This window comes from Balearica regulorum, chromosome 8, assembly GCF_011004875.1.
Source record: "Balearica regulorum gibbericeps isolate bBalReg1 chromosome 8, bBalReg1.pri, whole genome shotgun sequence".
NCBI classification, from domain to species: domain Eukaryota; kingdom Metazoa; phylum Chordata; class Aves; order Gruiformes; family Gruidae; genus Balearica; species Balearica regulorum.
In genome coordinates this window covers 353735-376882 of record NC_046191.1, presented here as the reverse complement: position 1 = coordinate 376882, position 23148 = coordinate 353735, and the positions used below count along the sequence as shown (strand labels likewise).

General features: G+C 42.8%; 2 protein-coding genes across 2 annotated transcripts; one reads left to right on the top strand and one right to left on the bottom strand.

The window, feature by feature from the left end:
• Positions 1-348: 348 nt before the first annotated feature.
• On the bottom strand, positions 349-10773 carry CRYZ (crystallin zeta). Its single transcript, XM_075759091.1, has 9 exons — positions 10660-10773; positions 8560-8684; positions 8068-8220; positions 6257-6420; positions 5392-5443; positions 3075-3224; positions 2563-2664; positions 2371-2466; positions 349-2111 (listed from the first exon to the last, which is right to left on the bottom strand). Exons 2-9 carry the CDS (start codon positions 8668-8670, stop codon positions 1950-1952), a joined length of 990 nt encoding a protein of 329 aa, XP_075615206.1. The 5' UTR covers positions 8671-8684; positions 10660-10773; the 3' UTR covers positions 349-1949.
• TYW3 (tRNA-yW synthesizing protein 3 homolog) lies at positions 10597-20309 on the top strand. Its single transcript, XM_075759092.1, has 6 exons — positions 10597-11041; positions 11649-11729; positions 16585-16683; positions 17496-17567; positions 17870-18003; positions 18863-20309. Exons 1-6 carry the CDS (start codon positions 10868-10870, stop codon positions 19083-19085), a joined length of 783 nt encoding a protein of 260 aa, XP_075615207.1. The 5' UTR covers positions 10597-10867; the 3' UTR covers positions 19086-20309.
• The last annotated feature ends 2839 nt before the right edge of the window (positions 20310-23148 follow it).

Sequence of the window (23148 nt, the reverse complement as noted above, 5' to 3'; positions counted from 1 at the left end):
TGCATCTCTTTGCATAGCTACATGCAAGAGAAGAATCAAGCGGCAAAACTGGATGTTTTCTGAGATAGACTTTAAACAAGCTGGCATTGCATCAGTTCTAATGATCCAACTATTCCTGGTCTCCTCCAAGGGGAAGTCACTTGCCAGGAAGGAGGATCCTACAGGTGACAGATGCTATCACCTGTAACATTTTCTGTGTAAATAAGTTGACAATTTTCTACCACTTTTTTTAGTATACCCAGTATTTATATGCTAACATGTCTACAAGTTTGGAAAATATTTCGATTCCAACTACTCTAATAAAAAAAAAACCAAAAACATTGTGCAAAACCAGAGATCAGGCATAGGTTTTTCTTTTGTTTTAAACATGTCTGCCAAGTGCAATGAAGACGCTCGAATATCAGCAAGAGTTCAACACAGATAGTGTCCAATTTTCTAAAAGGAGTCAATTGTTCCTAGAGGACACACAGGTAAAATAACCAATCCGTTTCAGGCTCTAGAGACAAGTAGTGTGTCAGGATTTGATTTCTCCCAACCACACGCAGAACAATCATGGTCAATTAAACACTAAAACAAAATGTTAAGATCTCATCGAGAGGCTTATAAAGAGACAGATCGTGGGGCCCTCTCTCACCTTTATATTTTAACAAAGGATCACAAACATAGAGGAGAAATCCAGGCATTTCAAAAGATTTTGCCAATTATTTTCTTAGTTTAGATTAAACAAAATGTCAGCAGAAATGAATGCCTGTTCAGAAAAAAAATCACAACTTAGAAAATGGTAGTGTGATGAAGCTATCACCCTGAGGAACCTGTACAGAGATTCAGAGAATGTGTACTGATTTCTGATAGTATGACACCAAATGAATCCAGACCGAATGTTAAAAAGCATGTAACCTTCATAGACAAAAATACTTCTAAACAGTTTCTGTTTAGTAAGGACTCACTTTTCCTGAAAGGAACAGAAAAGCTCATCCTTGAAGTTGAGAAAACTCTTCAGCAAGTGATGACTTCACTGCTCATTAGAGAATTACATCATTAAAAGAAAGTGCCTGTAATACCAAACAGTATTTTGAGTGTAAAAACTGTCAAAGAAATTGTCCTTCCTTAATTGGATTGCATTTGGAACAAGTCAACAACATATACACATTCATTTGTGCAATAACATGAATACCCACGAAAGCAGTGCAGCCTCTCCTTTCTCCTCATCGTAGCCAGGGATTCAGGTGACTTTAAATTTAGTAAAGGTCACAGGAAGAATTGCAATCCTCACTACCCAGCCATTTACCATCAAGGAATCAGCTGCTGCTGCCAATATGATCAGTTGCAAAGTAGCAAATATTAGCATACAGCTTCAGATTAACTGGGACACTTTCACCTCAGACACCGTCAGGCATAGCAAAATGAAATTGCCTCTGCTTCCAAACAGTTCAGATTTGAGAGATTCTTTGGCCATCTTTTGAGCTGGCAAGTGAACTATTTTGGCAGTAAATGCTTTTATTCCAAGTAAATTATGTGACAAAAGATAAGACAAATTATGTGGCTAAAGAATTTGCAGAGTCCTAGTTATATGCATATACTTAGTTATATGCATTGGTGTATCTGCTTAAAAAGCAGGCTTCATTTTGCACTACCTACAGTGGCCTCACTATAACTTCACATAGAGCATGGTATCAAATCCTATCTTAGATATTAGTTTCCCCTGCATCACAAGGCCACACAAGCAAATTAATTATTTCCACATCAGCCAAAAAGGCTACAAAAATTACTTTAAATTCTATGCAACTCTGCTTATTACAAAAAGAAAATAGATTGTTGATTAATTAATGTAAGTTAGCATTTGCTGTTACTGTCAAACCTGATCAAAAGTATGCTTTATAACATACATTCAATGAATCATATAAGCCAAGGTGCAGTTAGAACAGCTACAAAATAAATGGAAAAAGACTTTATGGAAGGAGCACCATCTTTCCTCGAGCACCACTGCTATGAATAATGTCTTCATGAGCCTTAGCTACTTCTGCCAGTGGATATTCAGAGCCTACAATTGGTTTCAGCCAGCCAGCTTCTATGCCTTTGAGGACTGCTGTTGCACATTCATGCATCTCCTCCTGCATTGAATAAAGACAGCATTTACCACAAGGTTTTTACATTTTAGAAAAGTATTGACTATTTATGCACGTTAAACCAAATTTCACGATCCACAAATATTTTATGATGTTCTGAGATTAAATAAAAACATAAAGGAATGAACAAACAAGTTAGTTACAGTAAAATCATCCCTTCACCCTTACAAACAATTTTAACTGGAAATAGAGAGGTACTGGAATAAGCCAACAAAACATTCTTTAACATAGAAATGTTTCTTACCTCAGTTGCAAGAAACAGACTAACTCCAATTATGCTAGATTCTTTACTCATAGTGTCTCTTGGATTTATCTCAATAGGACCTCTACAGCCCACAACCTGTTACAAACGAGTTAAAATATGATAGTTCAAGTTGTAACTGTTGAATCACATTGCTTAATGCACAAACTGAAGTCAGTGACAAAAAGTACTTACCATCACCCTTCCTGCATAGGACAACAGTTGCAAGTCAGTAGCAAGATTGATGTTAGACAGCATTTCTATTATTATGTCAACTCCTTTCATCCCTATGTATTCCTATACAAGACATAACATGTTATTTAAATCACTCCAATTAGTGCTTGGGTACCGCTGTTTATTTCACATGCTAGACATAACATATATTTTACAGTTTATTGTTAAAATTTTAAATACAGCCTTTGTACTAAGGCTGACAGCTAATAAGTTTAATTTTAGCATATTTTGATATGCTGAACTATGATATGCTACCATACTGGAATTTGCTGGAATGCAAGAATTTCTAAATGCCATTGCTTGTGAAGCTCAGCTTTTCCAGCCTGGAAAAGGCTTTCCTTGTGTAGAAATTAAAAAGGCAGTACACTACTCTTCTACATAAATCTACTTCTAAAAACTTCTGCAAACAACTGTTCACATTTTATTAGTAAGAAAAATACACACTGCATCACCTAGCCCTGATACATGCTTACCTTAATTTTATCAGTGTAATTAGCTTCTCTGTGATTAAATGCTTGGTGAGCACCATTTCTCAGAACCATGTTCATGCCTTCCTCAGTTCCTGCTGTACCCAAAACCTTTAAACCACAAGCTCTGGCAATCTGACATGTTGCTATTCCCACCTGAGGGGAGAAGAAAAAAAAAAAAAGAAAAAAAGAAAAAACAAAAAACAAAACAAAACAAAAACGAAACGAGAAAAGAAACGAGAAAAGAAACGAGAAAAGAAACGAGAAAAGAAACGAGAAAAGAAACGAGAAAAGAAACGAGAAAAGAAACGAGAAAAGGAAGAAAAAAATTCTTTTTCTCTTTCTTTCTTAGTATTTTAACTTTTATATAATGTACCAGCAACTTGGAACTTACCCATTTAAAAAGTTGGCCTGGTAAATTTTTTTTTTTAGCCATAATAAGTAATTTGGATCTTAAAGATAGCCAAATAGTCTTTAAAAAAAGAAAATATATTTACAGAGGCATAGTAAAGTTTTGTGCGTTTTTTAATAGCTATTAGCATTTGACATAAATCCATGTAGAATGTTGTCTATCTGTTAAAGTTGGGCCATATATATTTGATACAAAGCCAAGGAAATTTTTCTCTTCCAGAATCACCTGCTATTGATACCAGCATTATTTATCACAAAGAAAATCTGCAAGCACAAATTTTATTAACACTACTTTTTCACCTTTCACAAACAGATTAAATGATATCTTTAGAAGCCAAATTCCCAGTGTCTCATACCAGCTCTGCACTCCAGAGGATATTTAGAGCTGAGGGATCCCTTCATAAAAACCTGGCGCTGGAGCCAACGAGCACTTGAGGCATATCAATGCCATCTCTTGGTTTTGCTTTGTGTCACAGCAACAGAATGCCGAAGCAAAACGAGGGAACAGCAGACACATACAACTCCTCTCTGGGATTCGGTCCCAGCTGGTCAGCTTCCTGAGGCCACGGATTCAGCAGCCCGCTGTACCTACCACCTAGCTGGATACCTCCTCCAGGATGTGTTAAGATATGACTGTTTTATATTTTTTCTTTTTTTGGAGGGGGACACAAGCAAATAAATACACAAAGAAAGACGACCATAAAAACCTCCATTCTGTGGCTCTGCTACTTAAATTTGTACGTACGAGTAACACAAAATAAATGGACAGGCTTCTTGAAAAAATCTACCATGACCATCTGTCTGGCCAGGATCTACCCAAACTGTTTGCCAAATGTGACCTTGTTTTCTCAACAGCAGACCATCAGTTTTCAACTAAATGAAAAAACAAACACCATTAATTAAAATACATCATGGCCAGACTGATTTTCAAAGAAAAATACAAAAGAAGAAAGAATCATTATGGAAGTCAGCATCACTTGAAAGAAAAGGTGCAGCACAAATCATCTTTTCTCTTCAGCATGTGCTTCATACCTATACATATCTCACTGCTTTTACAAGTACTCCTATACAAAGGTTACAAGTCCACAGAACAACACATTTGCATTACATGCTTCTGCAGACCAAAGGCAATATATCTTTTCAAGAAACATAAAGAAGAATAGAAACACTGCATTTAGTTTAAGAAAAAAAAAAAGAGGTACGATGCTGTCATTCTAGTATCTTAGAATGAGATCCGAATTCCTCCTCATATGAGATTGTCATAATCACCTTTTTGCTGTCTATCAAATAATTAAGGAAACTTTGCCTGATCATTGCAGCTGTTTGGTGCATCAGCAGAAGCTGAGCAACACCATGCAGTGTATAGGGGATAAATTAAACTAGAATGTTGTGTGAAAGAGATCTAAAGCTAGCTTTTCACATAGAACTAAGGAAAACTATACATTCAGTTTCACATAGTATTCAGTCATGAATTTATATATTCCAGTATCTCTCCTCGTGCAGCTAGCTGTTAGCTAATAGGTAAAAATATCACAGAAACACATAGTTGCTATGCAGTGGTCATTACACCCAGAGAACTGAGAACAACTTGTACGTATTTTAAAATTACAGCTTTCTGCTATTATTTTTAACTGAGGAAGACCAGCTATAAAGCTTCTGGACCAACTTCCAACTGCAGCGAAGTGCTTTTATGTGACCCTCGGGTTTAGGGAGCTTACATAATCACACAGTTCATGGTTATTTGGAGTAATGGGGTTTGCTCTCTAATGTATCCTAGCGTATCTGAAATAAAAACCTAATTTTGCTAATCTATTTATTGACATAAACGTGACCATAATTCATATCACAGACAAAAGCAGATACAAGGACAGAAAACAGCATTTCTTACAACTTGCCTTCTCAAAATACTTACTCCCCCACTCGCACCATGCACTAGCACACTTTCCCCTGCTTTGGCACGTCCTCTGAATGAAAAAAAACGGAAGACATTGGCATTGAGATTGCAGTACATAATCATTAACTATCAGATTGCATACACTGACATCAAATCTCATATTTCACACAGCATTATTTCCAATTTATGCTATGGCTGAACAGGTATAATCAGCCACTTTGGGAAAACAAGGACGCAAAATAAACCATATCATTTATCAATTTAAGGAATATGCAATTATGTCTACACGCAACTAGCAGCAAGTAACAATCTGGTACTGAACCTCAGTTCAAGATCTTCACTTGTTACAGGTCTTAAAACAAACCACACTAGTTCTAATCTTTTGCTCTATCAAACTAAACCAGATTTGCAGCCCCAAGCTCTCACCTAGCTGACATGGAAGCCTGGCTTTTACTCGTTATACTGTCCCACAGACAGGACTGTGCAGAGTCTCTGGCTCATGAAGGAAAGAGGTGGGTCTGCTCTACAGCACACTGTTCATTTAATTAAGAAATTAAAACTATTCCTGGTTTTCTCCCCTAGCTAAAATACCAATGAGTACAGAAAAAGAGTTATAGAGTTATATGTTTTATTACATGATACTTATCAAAGAAGCCTTTCCAGGACTGTTCTCTTAAGAAGAAATACTTAACAGTAAAATACAGTCACTAGCTTCTAGGTAACAATTACCAGACAATTCCATCAGTATAACAAATTTAACTTAAGTGCTTTAAACATTTCCCATTCATTGATCTCCCCCCATTTTACAGGACAGTGAAAATATGAGCTTCAGTATTTTAAATATTCAGAACTAAAATGCACAAGCTTAGATTTAGCACCTTACTTTTGGAAAAGAGCACGATAAGCAGTGAAGTAGGGTATCCCAATTGCTGCTCCTTGCTTAAAGTCCAATTTATCCGACAAAGGAAAGATTCTATTAGCTGCAGCAACTGCATAATCTGCATATCCTCCAGAGACCGTACTAATGGTAAAAACCCTGTCACCTTTCTAGAAAGGAGGGAAAGAAAATGGAAAAATCAATTATTTCCCTTAGTTTTTCCTTAATATACATAAAGAACCAGTTCATGGAAGTTTAGGCTATTTCTAATAGCTCTCCTATTAAAAATAACCAGTTATATTTGTCACAGAGAATATTTTTATTAATGCCAATACATACAACCAATGCAACACAAACCAAATAATTTCATGTACTTAAAGTGTCATAATTATAACCCCCACTCTACAGTGTAACACACAAACCTACTGTCTCGTTAATATTAACCCTAATGAACCTGAACACTAAAGAATTCCATCCACAGATTCCAAATGCAAAACCTCAAAATCTTTTACAAACACAAAACAAACATTTTATAATTATTTTTGTTTAAATGTGGAAGAAAGATACACCCTTAATATACCCTAAGGTAACTAAGTATTGCTGCTGTTCTTCAGCAGGGAATACTCAACCCAGCAATTCAGCAGGAGATGCAGGCAACGCACGGCGAGCAGGGCGCTGCACGCCTGTGTGCCTCAGCACTTCAGTCCTGCCCACGGGTACGACGCCAGCGGCTCTGCTCTGGGTCAGCGTCCAGCCTTGCACAACCCGCTCGCAGAACTACGTCAGTCAACGTCCACAGTTACTGAGCTCTGGTTTTTCTGCCATTTGCACGTTGATCTCAATAAACGCACAGCGTGTGTACCCCATCAGTTTGGTTTGCAGGTATCACGTATTAACTATTGTGCAGGGGCCTACATGACAGCGTAGCTCTTTCTCAAGCACTATGAGCGTGCAAGTGAACGAGCTTGGCTACTCAGCGTTTTCAGGATGCCTGTCTGCAGCACACATATGATTTCATCATCTCTCTCTCTCATTCAAGCGAAGAGCATCACAATTTCCGTAAGAAACAAAAAGCACACACAGCAGATACAGCAAACTACTGATAAGAAAATGTGAAGAAACATGATTCTCCTCGCTAGACAACCAAATCTCTGATCTCTCCCACAACAGTTACATAAATTCCAAGTCAGGAAATTTCAACACAATTTTAACTACAATTTTTGTATTTGTCTGAGACCAACAATCTAGTGACTTGAAAGGAAGAACTGATTTAAAAACTAAATAAATTTCACGGATATCAGAGAAAATCTAAGTCAAATTACTAGACTAGAGTAATAAAGTATTTGAACAGTTTCAACAACAAATATGTAATTTATGGGGCCTTATAAGTAAGTAAAATAAAAGCTATTTCCATTTCCAAAAAAACTTTACAGAAAATTTTTCAGTTCTGCATAAAATTACCTCAAACAGGAAGCATCCAACTTCAAATATTTCTACAATACCATAAAAATAGTTCTGAACCACAGCTTTTGTACACCTGATATCATTGCTTTGAGCAGACAAACTGAAGTGCCTCTTCTGAGACCTTTTAACTCTCGGAGGTCAACAGCATTCAAGACCTCCCTACAGCTCGATCTGCAGACTGGATTGCCAATACAATCTCGCTGCATGCTTTCACCAGGCAATAAAGGTGATTTCCACCCCCCTCCCAAAACAGATTACATGATTATAAGCAATAAAAACAGGAGTAGTAGTATAGCAATCACACAAAGAGGATACACTAAACAATAATGAATTAAAACCCAATGTATAAATACCTTGAATGCAGTCACATGTTCCCCAACACTTTCTATTACACCGGCCACATCTGAGCCAGGAGTGTAGGGTAAAGCTGGTTTTCTAGCATAATTTCCAGAACGAATATATGTCTCAACAGGATTTACCCCACAGGCATGGACTTTAATTAACACCTAAAAGAAAAGATGCTTCTTAAGCAATAATTTAAAAGATTTAAAACTTGAATTCACAGCACAGTATCATGGCATTTTAACTAAATTCTTAAACAGAGTTAGCAAATATTCAGTGTTGAACTGAAGCCATTTTCAGGAAATCCTTTATATGGAATATGTAGCCCATATAACAGTAAAAAGCCCACATTTGTTAAACACGATGTCTCAGGTAGTATGAATATGCTGATCAAAAACCTACATATTCAAGATGAAAAGCATTGGTATGGATTCTTCATTCTGTACTGAGTGTACCTGTTATCATTCAATACCATTATTTCAGTTTGCAGAACTCATACATACCTGATTTTCTTTTGGATCGGGAATTAAGACATCTGACTGGAGTTTAAGCACTTCAGGGCCACCAAATTCAAAAACTCTGACAGCTCTCATCACATTTCTTGTGGCTGCCATAGTGATCAGAATATCTGGGGGAGGGGAAAAACAGTAATTTTGTGTTGCCTTCATCATTTATTTTGCATTTTCAAAATAAAGAAATCAAACAACCACCTGTCAAGCAACTGATTAAATTGAGCCTCACTCCTGATTTAAACCCCCTTTAATCTTGCAAAACGCATAAAATTAACTCTACCATTTGCAGGACTTTATGGACATTAAAAGAATCACATGCAAATAATTTATCCATAGAAGTATTTCTATCGCAGCTCCTGTGAATACTGCACTGCTATCAAATACGCAGAGATGTACAATACTTTGGGGGAAAACATTAACAATTTACTATTACATTCCTGCAAAACAGGCTGTCACACATTGGCTGACAGGGTCATCTAACCAAGTGACGCTCCAGTCACTGCTCCTGCTTACTATTAAACTCATATGCAAAAAAAAAGCAGCACAAAACCACTCATCAGCTATCAAAAATAGAAAATACCATAGGACATTAAAACAAGTCAGCAAAAACTGAAGTGCAGACATTCTGGCTGTAGCCAGAGGTAGGCTTTTTCCTAAAGATGATCACAGCTTTTAAAAAGTATCTGACTCTGACACTGCTTTTTTCTCCTAACCGATACAGTCTGTAAGGCTTCACACTTTTGGGTACCTGTTCAAGTCAAAAGGAGCATTAGTCACGTGGATATACACTACTAACATTTCTCCAGGACATGACAAAACTCTACACTGCAAAGGAATTCCTGAACTATAGATCACTTTTATTGGTAGAGACAATAAACCAAATTAAAAGAAGGCTTCTGTTCTGCTCAGAAAAAAACTGGACCTGTAGGTTTTAAGAAATGATTCTGCAGGTTGATGACTGAGGCCTTCTCCAGACAACTGGAACCAACCCCGGAATCTGCTGGAGGGGCAACAGGCAGGCACAGGCAACCCAGGAGGCTTCCCGAGTGCCTCGGTGAGAGCGTCCAGGTGCAGGCGATGGAGGAGGAGTTCACAAGGAAGGACTGGCGGGGGACGCGGGGGACACGGAGGCTGGGGGCAGCCTTGGCTACAGCGGCCAGGAGGTGCAGGAGCTCAGCACGCTGGGAAGAGGGAGCGGGGCAAGCAGCAGGACCACAGCCTGCGGGTCAGGAGGGCAGGCTCTGCCCCTCGGGGAATCCCATGGGATTGCGGAGAGCGCCGGGGGCAGGGGGGCCCCAGGCCCAGCGGTCCCCCCGCACAAGCCCACCACCCGCCAGGCCCGGGCGGATGCCGGAGCAGCTCCTCAGACAGAAAGGGGGGGCAGGCAGACAGAGGGGACCCGGGAAGCGCCTCCGCGCAGGCGGGGATGGGGCCGGGAAGGCCACGGCCAGCTGGGGCGCAGGGCACCAAGACGGGCTTCTGCGAGCGCCCCGGCAGCCGAGGGGAGGGGACGGGAGGGCGGGCGCGGCGGCGCCTAGCTGCTCGGGGCCTTCCCTGCCTCAGAGCAGCCGCCGGGAGCCCGGGCCCCGGGGCGGTCGGGAAGCGGAGCTGGTGCTCCGTCGCAAGCAGGGGCACAGCCGGACGAGACGCGCCTGACGCGGGAGGCTCACCGGCTGCTCGGGGAAACGCGCGGCGGGAGGAGAACAGCCCCGGCCCCTCAGCGCCGGCGGGGAGGACACGCCCAGGCCCCGCCCCCGGCGCGCCCCTGCAGTCAGCACACGCCTCTCGCCGTCAGGCCCCGCCCCCTTGTCACGCCCCTCGCGGCCAGGCCCCGCCCCGCCACCCCTCGCCGCCCGCCGCGGCCTAGTGGCTCCCGCCGGCGGGACTGCCCGGCCCGGAGCACCTCGGCCGTGTCCGGCTCGGCCTGCGGAGCCCAGCCCCGCGTACCGGGGACAGCCGGCACGGGCAGTGCGGGGCCGCCGCCAGCCCCGCCCCGCCGCGGCCCGCCCCGCCCCGCCGCGGCCCGCCCCGCTGCCCGGGGCAGAGCCGAGCCCCGGAGACCGCCGGGGAGCCCTCGCGCCCACCGCCCACCTCCGGAGCGCTCCTGCCCCGCGGCGGAAAGCGGGCCCGTGCCGATCGGGGGCGGGGGCAGCGGGGGAGGGCGGGCGCGGCGACGGGCGTCTCACACCGCGCCCGGGCCGCCCGCCCCTCGGCCGTTGCGTGGGGAGGTTTGGCCCTCCCGGGCCGCCGTCAGGCTCGCGCGGGGGCCGCCATCGGGTCCCCGGTGCCGCCGTCCCCCATGGCCACCTTCCGGCAGCGGAAGGCGCAGCGCCTGGCGCGGGCGGACGGCAGCAGGAAGGGCGCCCTGGACGAGCGCGCCGCCGCCGTCGTGCAGTTGCTCAACGGGCGAGCGCAGTTCTGCACCACCAGCTCCTGCTCGGGCCGCCTGGTCCTGGCGCAGGGCAGCGCCGCGGTGAGTCCCGCCTCGCCCTGGGGATCCCGCTGCGGCGGCAGAGCTCTGGGGGGGCCCGGCCGAAGCCTCGGCTCTCGGGGCCCTTCGGGCGGGCCGGGCGGGGGGCGGTGCGTGTCCCTGGCCGCGCTCCCCGGCCCCGCTCAGGGCCGCGGGTCGTGCCGGCTGGAGGCCGCTCGGCCGAGGCGAGCCAAACCGAGAGTTTCATCGGGGGGGGCGGCGCGGCCCCCGGTGCCGGGCAGCGCAGCCGGTCTGAGGCGGGGGTGCGGCCCCTGGTGCCGGGCAGCGCAGCCGGTCTGAGGCGGGGGTGCGGCCCCCGGTGCCGGGCAGCGCAGCCGGTCTGAGGCGGGGGGCCGGTCCCCGGAGGGGGGGGGCTGCCCTTCGGCAGGCGGCTTCCGTGGCTCGCCGGCTGTAGTCCCGCGCTGGCAATGTACATGAGCATCGGTAAGTCAGTTTTAAGCTGCCTTTGTGTTTCCGTACGTTAAGAAAACATGCTTTTTCAAAAGCGACATTATTTATTGTGAGGGACCGTATTTTTCCTGTTACACAAGCAGGAGATCAAAGCTCACCTCTCTGCAGCGCCAGTTTAATCATTTCTCCTCGTCACCAGGATATAAACAGCTGTGAGATCCAGAAGAAGAACTGCACGTGGCTCATGGTAACGCATGAAGCGTGCACCAAAGGCGATGTGGTAAGAGGACAACACGACACAACTTGTATTTATTTAATGTAACGTGTCCGGTGTCATGGAAAACACATCATGTAAAATACAAAGAAATTTCTAGGTTCTTTATTCCTGTTACTGAGATGAATTGACACCTAATTTCAAAATAAACTTTCTTCTAGGCGTTCTACTTAATGAATTCTTAAGACCTGTTTTGAAGGGAATACTTTTAAGCTCAATACCAAATTCTCTGTATAGTTCTAAATGCCGCTAATGTGAAACTTGAATAATTTCTTGCTGTCTGGAGTCACATAATTGCCACACCACGATAGCTCAACAAGAAGTCAGTAATTACTATTGCTTCTACAGCAGAAGGCTGTCTTTCAAAAAATGATTTCTGAAAATACGAGATACAGTGATTCTGTCTCTTATATTCTCTTATATTCTCTTATATTCTCTTATATTCTCTTATATTCTCATTATTCAGAACAAGCAGAAATAATGCTTTTGTAAGCAAACGTTCTTCCTTTCCTGAAATACTACTGTTAGGATAACAATGTATTTTTTCATTTCTGCAGCTTTATATCTGCTCTTTGTTTTCCTTTCTTGTTGGACTGCCACCAAGGTATGCAGTGGAGACTAGATTTGATTTAAAAGCCTTCCTATCCAAAAGTAATAGAAGCTTAATTTCTGTACAATACTTGACTTGCTGGTCTTTGGACAGTGATGACCTGGTCATTAGCAGACTACGATGGGCTAAATGAAAACAGTATGTTCCATGTTAGTTCTGAAGCAGCAATTGCTGTATGAAGCTAGTAAAAGTTCCGTGTCAGGCAGCATCTGAGGTGATGCTTACTCAAGCAGCAACGCTCCTGCAGGACAATGTGGCTTTTATCCTGTTCTCCAACAGTTGGAGCCTGACGTACACATTAATGCAGTAACTGTAATACCTCTTTCAGAACGGGTCAGTTGTGATTAACAAATATTTTGTGGTGTCCTCATTAACTGTTTCATAAGCTGCAGCCATTCTTGCTTTGTTGTTTTGGTCAGCAATTCCTGAAGCAACCAAAATTAATTCCTTTGTTTCCATTAAATGTAGATGTGTTCAGGTAAGCATGCCAATGAGCATGTTCATTTTGTACGGAATAACTCCTTCAAGACAGTTAAAACTGTCTTGAGTTAAAAAAAAAAAACAACTGTCTTGAATTTAAAACTGTCTTGAGCCCAGCTTGCTGTGCTAACAGCCTTTAATTTACAGAGACCTGAAACTAGTGTAACAGTGAATCTCTTGTACTGCATTTTAATTTGGTATCTTAATATCCCCTAAAATTAAAAAAAAAAAAAAATTACATCTAGTGGGATTTTTTTAGTATGCTTTCAAAATAGTCTGCTCTCTGCACACATCTCTTTGCTTTGTCTGTCACAAAAAAGAAGCAGTTACAAGGGCAAAATTCTCTCACTCAATTCATAGGTCACTTTACCATATGCATACATTCTCACACATGCACAAAAAAAACATCTCCCTCAAAATATTTGGCTTTGCTAGCATTTGTTCTAGCAAACCAGAGCTCACCGAACTTTCCATCAGCAAATTTCAGGCGGAGTAGGACACAGTGGGTTGTTGCTGACTCTTATGGGAGGAAATACTCTGATTTTTCATGTTCCCTTTAACAGGTAGATGGGACTGGTTTTTTAATCAATAAAATGCAAGTGTAAGAAAAATATCTTTGATTAATTTTTAAACTACTATACTCTAATGTATGATAAAGCTTTGCTAATGTAGTGTTTAGGAAATGAGAAGGGAAGGCAGGATCTTGCATGCTGAGTGTTGCGCTTTTCGGCTGTCAGACCATTTGTATATTAACCTCAACAGTATGAATATAGGCTATTTGTTTTGTAATCTGTTTTTATCCCTTTATCCTTCCAGTGCCTAGAGAAAAAGCATCATGTGTTATGAAGTACCTCTTTGCAAGGTTACTGACATGACACAAATATAATCTCATAACTACACAGTAGTGTAAAACTGAAATGGTGTACTTTTTCCTTGACATACTGTTGGTGTGAATCTCAGCCACCTTCAACTTTGGATTTTTGGTTGTATGTACAGCAGAATTTGGCCAGCTGCCGTTTAATGCCTTGAGACGTGTGTGTGCAGAGCGTTTGCTTCCACCAGGACCTATGCACACGTAGTTCTGTCCACACGTCTATACGGACAGACCTGTAAGGTATGGCGTCAGCTGCTGGTTTTGCACACTGCTGACAAATACCTAGCTGGAGTGTCTGTGCAGCGTGTCTCATGAGTGAGGTGTCACCGCACCCCTTTCTCCAGAGCAGGGTTTGCCCAACGCAGTGGGCTGTGCACTGCCCTCGTCAGACTGTAACTTACACCCGAGCCAGTAACGTGAGCGCGGCTGCGCAGCGCCGCAGTGAAAGCGTTTGCTGTAGTACCAGCGTATGCTGCTCTTAGGACAAGGGCTGTGTTCTGCGTTGCTGTAAATGTGTTGCCATGGTCAGTCATTAAACACCGTCAGTTGTTTTCTGCTTCGTATTGCTTTGTGTGAGCTTTTTTGACGTATCGCCAACAGGTACTTTCACGATAGTGATTAGACTTTGACTCTTTAGAGATGGGGGGCCTAATCCTATTCCCATCGGGTGTTTTCCCATCAGCTTCACTGGGAGCAAAGCAGGGCCTCAGGCTTCATAGACTTAATAGAAGATTACTGTCGGTATTTCCCTATTTGATTGAGTTTGCAGGAAATTAATGATTTAGATGCAGTAAGACAATTAAAAAAACCTTTACTGAAAATATTTTGTTTCATTATTAAGCTTTTTGAGGTACTGCAAGACAGCTTTGGGGCAGTGCTAACATCTATAGGTGTGTAACTTTCTTAACTAGTTGTATTCTCGCTGAAAAGCTGCCTCTAGAGTATCTGGTAAATTACTTAGCCTTTTCAGAGAAACAGAAACCCTCAAAAACACCCTCACTGGTATCACACACGCTGACTGCAGCTAATAATGTGTTCTCTGTTATAATCCTTGTCTCGAAGACAAGTCTGTCTAACTTGGCTTCCAGCCACGATGGGTGCCGATGGCTTTGCTGAAGCAGACACTGTGCTGCTCAGATGGCCAGAACAGAGCTCGCAAACATGGGAGAGCGTCTGAAAAGGGATCACGGAAACACGCCTGAAAAGGGGACGCACGCGTCCGAGGCACGTCCCAGCCCACGTTAGGCACCGTGAATGCCGACTGCTGCGTGTGCATGTGTGTGTTCCTGCTGAAATCGGCACGGCCCCGGCAGGCACTACGCAGCACGGGGCCCTCGGCAGCCTGCACAGCCAGCTGGTGCTGCGCCGCAAGAGGAACCAGGCAAACTGCAGAGCCCAGCTTTGGGTAAGGGAGCTATTTGACTGTGCCAGCACGCTCTCGGGCACGGTGAATTCACCTCAGAGGAGCACTGTGTCAGCACGACTCCTTTCCAGGCCCAGGCAAATGCTAAATAAGTTAGCTTAGGTATTTCTGTACAACGCCGCATTATGCAATGTTGATCGTTTCTGTTTCTCATCAGCTTTAGTGCAGCTGTGGTTACTTGGGCATTTTTTTTAAATCTGGCACACAAATTACAAACTTAGCCGTTCAGAAAGACCTGCTTTCAACTTAAAATAAGAACATTTTATGGAGGAGATGCTGCATAAATACATCTAAATACTTTTCAATGTTTAAAGGAGTGTTACTTCAGCAGTTTTCTTTTATGCAATCATGTCTTAAAAAAGCATGTGAATGTGATTATTTCCTGAAGATTTTATTGAACACTTTCATTTTACAAGAAAGATGAGAAGGGCTAGACAAAACAACAAAGTATGGGAAAACAGCTGAAATTTCTCAAGTTAACATAGCAAATTTTTTAGTGCTGGGAATTAAGCGAGTGAAGGCAAACAAGAAGGGGGGGCAAATGGTGCTTATGATTAAATAATCATACAGTGAAATAAGTAATGTAACTGCCTCAAAGCGACCTTTCTGAATGGAAGAAAGTAATATCGGCCCCTAAGATTTCTCTGCATAAAGGTAGCATAGAAAAGTAGAGAAATTATAATAGTAAGCCATGCAGAACATCATACAGCTTTCTCCACATTTGCAAATCCAGGAAAAATTGCCACTAGCATCTCAGCCTTCTAGTGGAACTGAGGGGTCTGAAGGTAATTTCTTAAACTTTATAATTTTGAAGCTGCTACTTCTTTTCTTCCTTGTCTTGTGGGTTTATGTCTCTAATTTCTACCTCTGACTTTTTTATCGTAATAACTCTTACACAGTATGCTATGCATTGTTATTTAAACTAGGATTAAAATGTGATCAAGTATGTTAGGCCATGAATTTAATCTGCTGAACCTCAGAAAGTTTTCCGAAATTGAGAAATGTACTTCAGAAACTAAATGTCTTTGATTTTAAAGAACGGTTTAAAAAAAAAAAACCTGCTCAGGTTTCATCTGATTGCAGTAAAACAGTTCTCTTCCCATGCTGTACTGACTGTATGGATTTGTTTGAATGTACAAAGAAATAAATAGGGAAGCACACTTTTTCAGGTTTTTTAAAGTCTTATCTTGCGATGAATTTCTATCAAACTTAATCAGTTTAGCAAACAGAATCATGGGAATCCATGGAATTTCTATGTATCATGAGCAATGAAAAATCAAAAGCAGCTGAACAATCCTGATTGCTTGGAACTCATTTGGTGCATTTTTAATGCTTGTTTCACACACTGACTAGCTTTTTTTTGTTGGGTTTTTTTGTTTGTTTGTTGGTTTTTGGTTTGGGTTTGTTGGGGGTTTTTTTGTAGTAACAGTACATACTTGCAGTATTAATGTAAATATTTTGGTGTCTTTTCCAGATGACAGCACTAGAGAAAGCCACCGGTGACGTTGTGCTCAAGTTTGAACCATTCGTTCTTCATGTGCTGTGTCGAGAGCTGCAGGATGCACAGCTTCTGGTAAAATTACGCCAAGTAACAGGGTTAACTTGTTGTTCTGTTACATTCCTTGCTGCAAAAGCATTGGCTCCTGAGTAAGTTTTAGCACTAGTCCCAGATGCGCTGTATGTTTAATAATTAGGGTACTGAAAGTAAGCCGATGAAGAAAACACAGCTTTAAAATTAGTAGAGATTTTGCTTTACTTGTTAGAAAACAAAATTACTCAAGTACGATTCAGCCTTCAAGCTGAAGCAGGTTGCCTGGTAAAAGATTTTTCCCAGGCAGCCTGGGTTGCTTTCGCTGGCCAAAAGCGATGGTTTTTTAGACATCATTTTGCTACCAGCCAGGCAGTTTGGCTCCAGTGCTTCAAGTAATTGAATAGGACCTTTGCCTTCTGCTGTCCCACTGATTCCAGAGAGTAATCTGTGATGGGTTTGTTCCTTCGTTAATGTGGAAGAGAGTTGATTAGCTTTTTTATAGTACTGCTACACTGTTATCTCTGAAAGTGCTGCACGACTGTCTATGTGGTTACCAGCTCTTCGAGATAGAATAGTACAGTGCCCAGAGAGATGTTAATATCCCATCTGTGCTAATAGATTAAGATTAGACAATGAAGATTGACAGTGGTTCTTTGAAAACAAACCACAGTTTGTGATACTACATCCATTTGATCTCAAGAACATTGTAATGTAACTATTATTTCATTAATTTGGGGAGATGATTTTGAGTAAGTTGCAAAACTGAGATTATAAACTGCATTGCAACTCATCTGTAATTATTTCTTGCTGTAAAAGTCTACAAGACCTGTTTAAGGCATTTATTTGTTCTGCAGCATTCGGTGGCTGTTGATTCTGGGTTCAGGAACTCTGGTATTACAGTTGGCAGAGGAGGAAAAATTATGATGGTAAGGACTTTTCTACTTAACCTGTAAGGAATGTAACAAAATGATATCATTATTCTTAAGCTTGTTTTTTTTATGAGCCAAGATCTAAATTGTAATGCGATCAACAGCTATCACAGGGTGTGCTGTAGCAAAGAAACATCTTTCTGCTTTAGTTCACACTAACCAATAGTTCACAGCTACCAATGGTGTGGATAAGTGGTTTGGCTTTTTTTTTCCTTTAATGAATTCCCCATATTGTTTAAATAACCTTCATAAAATAAAAAAACTTTATTCTAGATAAATCCTTCTGTGTGTTTTTTTAGGCTGTCCGGAGCACTCATTGCTTAGAAGTTCCATTAATCCACAAGGGGAAATTGATGGTCTCCGAAGAATATATTGAATTTCTGATACATATAGCTAATCGGAAAATGGAAGAAAACATAAGGAGGATTGACAGGTTTGTTAGATTACACCAATCATATTCATGACATCTAAATCCAAAAGTGAAAAATGCATCAGAGAGGTTATGTTAAAAAAAAAAAAAGACAACGCCCCCAAAGTCTAAAGTACAATTTCAGTTAATTTTTTGAGCTCTGAAGACTATAAACTGTTTAAGCAAAAACCTATAAACAATATGAGTTTGCAGACTGTTACTGAGTAGGGTTTAAGTTTCTTTTTCTAATGATAACAGCATTTGTTATTCTATCACGGTAATCAGTTGAGAAGTATTCAGATTGCAGTGCAGTCTTTAATCCCCTAAATGCTGTGTATAGTTTCCCAAACTGATGGTGTGTGAGGGTGGTGGAAGGTTACACGCGCTTGTCTGCCTCCAGCTGAGGAGCAGCATTGGCAGAAGAGCCAAAGAGCCTGAGGATCAAAGGGACGCTGGAGAGACACCTACGTGCACTAAGACCAGTTTCTTTTTATATATCCATTGAAAATCTCTGTAGTTGCTAAAGTTAAAAGTAATTGCTGATGGTCGCAGTGCATCTGATCATTAATGCTATCGTTCATCAGACATTTAACCTGATACCATTTCATGGTTTCTGCAAGATTAACAGTCTTAATGGCATGTGAGTACATCCACTAATTAATTTCTAACATACAAGCAGAAGAAGAGAAGTGGCATGGCATACACGAGGATGTGTGCTGATATTTCTTATTTTTCTTCCAGTATTGGCGAGAACATTTCAATGTTAGTAACGATTTTCTTAACACGTTTTGATTGTATTAGAAAAGCATTAGTTTCTCAGAGTAGTTTTGCAGATCCTGAGCAAACCTACAAAAATGGTAACTATACAATTGTTTCTTTCTAGGTTCCACAAAGGCTTAGAGTTAGCTTTGAAAAGTGCCGTCAGTGCAAACAACTCGCCTTCTGAGGCGGCAGAGAAGAATCGCTCTGTGTACATTCACAGAAGAAAGAGGAAGACCATTCAAGAACACAGTGTACACACCTCTCCAGAGGATCACAATGAAGAATTGGAGCCTGAAGATGACACAGAAAGCAGTCTCGATATTTTTGCTGAAATCACGATATAGACTAAGGCATTTGAAATCAAATGGCAAACTGAATAACTGTAATGCTCTTTGTAAGAGATATAAATACTGCTCTAAGTAGTTACACTCTGATGGACATGTACCGGAGAAAAATGTAATTAAACAGAATTGTGAACAGGTTTAATGCCACAGAAGCAGAGAGAACAAAACTTTTGGGGGGGGGGGTTTAACAGCACTGTTGAATTAACAATCTTTTACTCTGTCAGCTACCACAGAAATAACTGGTTTGCTACAGCCTTTGGCCATGTTCTCTATGGAAGCATTTCACTTCCAAATGCTGGATTCAGGCCTTCTGATTTTTGCAGAGCAGAGAAACTCACTGGGTTGTTATCTTTGAAGGTTTTTAATCCCTGTAGGAACTCTGCAAAGCCATGTGCAGCAATATAGATGGCCCTTTTAAAACAACACAGAGCCACATATTAGTCAGCAGTATCTGGTGTGGAGGTTAGAATGGAGACCTAGAAGTTACGTACAGCTCTAGGCCAGCTCCAGCCGGGCATGTCCAGGTTCCTTCCGGACTGATGCAGCAGGCAGCAAGGTTGATGCTGTTCTCCTCTGCCTTAGGCTCCCGCCCCAGCGTGTTCCTGTGTTCTGCTTCCCTTGGCCAGCAGCTGTCAAGTGTTACCTTTCTTTGCATCTTTTAGCCAACTCCGTACGCTGATAGTTCGTTAGCTCACTTACGTGTGTCATTCTATGTGGCCAGCACGCGGCTTCAGCTCCAGCTGTTGGGCAGAAAGTCAACCAAAATGTAGAGTTAACAGGCTTTCTTACCAGGCTGCAAGCCACTGATGTGCCATAAGTGCTAAATATAGACCAGTGCAATAATCTGTGCATTTCTGTTGTACTCCTGGAGAAGTCACTCCATACTCCTAGTGTATTTTTCAGAAAAATGGTGAATTTGTAAATCTTAGCAATAGTGGATGTTAAGCCCTTCCTTTTATGACAAAACAAGACCCTGAGGGAAACAGTTATTTGGTACAGTAACTCCCAGTTCATATAGGTAGGGACTTGTCATCGTTTCCATTACATAAGCATGTGTCTTGGGGACATTTTAATTCCACTGTAAAAATTTGACATACTAGGTGGCAGCCAAAGGGAAAAGTAATTGGGGGTTTTAAATAGATTCTGAAAGACCTGTTAGCCTGTGTTTCCAGTAGCAGGCATGCCAAGAAAATAAACTTGAGCCTTTTGTGTTGCTTGTTTGCATTGCTAACTTACAGCTTGAGCAGTCTGACGTGCTTGCTTTCATCCTGTTTCTGGTGGCTTGAAACACCTCAGCACCTGGATGGGGCATGGGAAAGTGAGAGGCCAGCACCTTTCTGTCCGTGCACGAAGATTGCAGTCATATCCAGTGAAATGCTGGGTGGTTGATGCTCTCCTTAGCTGTTGGCTGCGAGCACAAATTGAGCAAGGAGCAGAAAGCGCGGGCTCTGCTATTTTCCCCCTCTGTGGAGGGGGCGAGGCACCGGTGACAAATTTTGAAGATGAAAGAACAGCAGCTTGTGAGAGGACCAAGACCATAAGGTGTTGAAATACCACAAGAAACCTTCAGAAGTAATACAGTGCGCATGTTGTTTTCAAACCTTGGGTATTTGAGCGGGCCAATCCTTGTTTAATTCTGACCGGACCCGGGGCAGGGGGCTCGGCCAGTGCTGCAGCACAGCTTGCTGGGGGGTGCACGGCAAGCATCTGGTGCGACTGGAGTGCGTGGCACAGGTGCTGAGGGGCCACCGCACCGGGGACGTGGGCAAGCAAAGTCCAAGCCCCGCAGCCCGCGTGGCAGCAGGCACACTGGGGGAGCAGCCGGGGGTCCCCACGGCAGGCCAAAGGGACAGCAGCTCCTCCGGGTGCAGGGTCGTGGCTTCTGCCATGCACGTACAGAGCGCTGCGGCGGGAGCTTGCTCCAGGCCTCCAGTCGCAGATTTTCATAGACCTTCATTTCCATTCCGAGGCACGACTGTTTCTGTGCCCTGAGCTGAACCCTGAAGTTTCCATCAACAAACAGCAACATCTGCTTCGGTGCGGCGGGGCGGGGGCTCTCGCAGACCCCCCAGCCCCGCAAAGCCCATCGGCTGGCTGCCCCGTCCCCGCTGGCGGGGGTGCCACCATCCCGCACGTCCCTCCTGCCTGCGGGGGAGGCGGGTGTTGCTTTTAAAAGCGGGGGGTGTTTGGGGGGGTGGATTTCAGAGAGTTTGTTCACAACGGTCTGAACCATCTTCTGCATTTAAAGCCGTCCCGCCGAGGTCTGGCTCGTGTCTGTTAGAAACGACGGCAAGTGACTGTAGAAGCCATCAATGAGCGTCAGCAGTTTCCACACGCTTTGCAGCACTGTGATCTTGCACCATGCGTGGGAAGATAAAATTCGGCACTGAAAAAGCCGAGATGCAAAGAACCCCCATCAGACTTCAACGCCAGCCCAAAGAGACCATATTTTCGAGACCAGAGGCGGCCCATTTCAGAGTCCAGAGGTTACCTGCCAACTACGTACAGCCATGAACGCACCTGCGTATGCTGGGAGCGGGATCACAGTTACTAATTTTGTGTATAAACCAGGACTTTGGTATGCTTTCAAGGGCAGAGCTATGTATTGGGAAGAAAAGGTATTCAATGCAACTACCTCATTTTTTTGGGGAAGCTTCTTTTTTCTTTTTTTTTTCAAATGCAATCCAAGCACTACAATAATGGCCCAAACCTTTACAGTATGTAACACTATGCACAGGATTTACCTTCTTAGAAATACGGTTTGTCAGAAACTGATGTGTGATATGATCCCACCTTCCTCTTAAAAATGATACCAAATTCGGGAAGATTTTTTGACAGTCTTTACCTAGAAAGGTTACCCTAACTATTGCCATCTTGTTATTTTATACCTGTTAACTCCAATTATTGAAGACTGTTAGGGATCTTATTAAAAAACAAAAAAAAAAAAAAAAAAAAAAAAACAAAACCCACAAGACCCTACAACAAGAAAAATAAACAGTCTCATGATTCTCAGTGAAAGATTAGGGAATCATGTTACCTCACTGCTTAAAATATTGACAAGTTTTTTTCTGATTTTTTTACACATACACACACACACAAAAAGTTTCAGAGGGTGACAGTGGGGTTGTGTTTCACTGGCCCCGCAGCCGTGCCGGGAACGTGCAGAACATCAGCGCTGCCCTGCTCCACACACCACTGCCCTTACCCATATACCAGGGCATAACCATGCTTCTCCCCAGTCTTACCCAACTTTCACAAGTTTCTTTTGAGATTAATTTGGCAAGCTGTGTTTTATTTCCAGCTCATATAACTAATTCTGTTACGCTTTAAATGCAATATTCGGCCGCAGACTGCAGGCATCGCAGTGGACAGAAAGGCTACGCGGAACAGGAGGCAGCAGCTTTTGGAGAGGTAATTCTGGGGTTCATGGCAGAAGAAAAAATTACTGATAAGCAACAAGATTCCTAAAATGGTCAAATCTTTACCATTTGTAAGTGTGCTTAGCCACTTAATTAACAAAAGGGTATTTTCAGCCCGATTTCCGTATTTGCTTTTGCTATGTTAAAATGTTGGAACATTTAAAATTACAATCCCATTCGCTTTGCATTCAGTCGTTTCTGGGGAGGCAGATGTGTTCACTCACTCTAGTAACTGATCGTCTTTTCTCACCCATAACATTTAGCATCCATACCAGAAAATCACTTTACGTTGTCATTCCTCAGATTAGAGCCAAAGCATTAGCCAGTTGTGCTCAGAAATGGCATCCAGCAGGCACTTCAGCATGAAAGTCACTTGACTGATTCGCCAAGATAATTCTTTACATGCAAATCACAGATGTCACAAGCACAAGTATTTGCTTGGAACAGCTCTTCCTCTGAGACTTAAAAGTACTTAAATCAGTTTACAAGAACAAAGCAGTAACTGCATCAGATTGCAGTGGAAATCATTGTTTCCAAATGGAGTTGAAACTCTCGGGATAGGACGGCTTATCAGTTCTCAGTCATCACTCCTATTAATGCTTTACTTGGAAGTTGCCTGAGTCTACGCTTTTAACAACAATTTA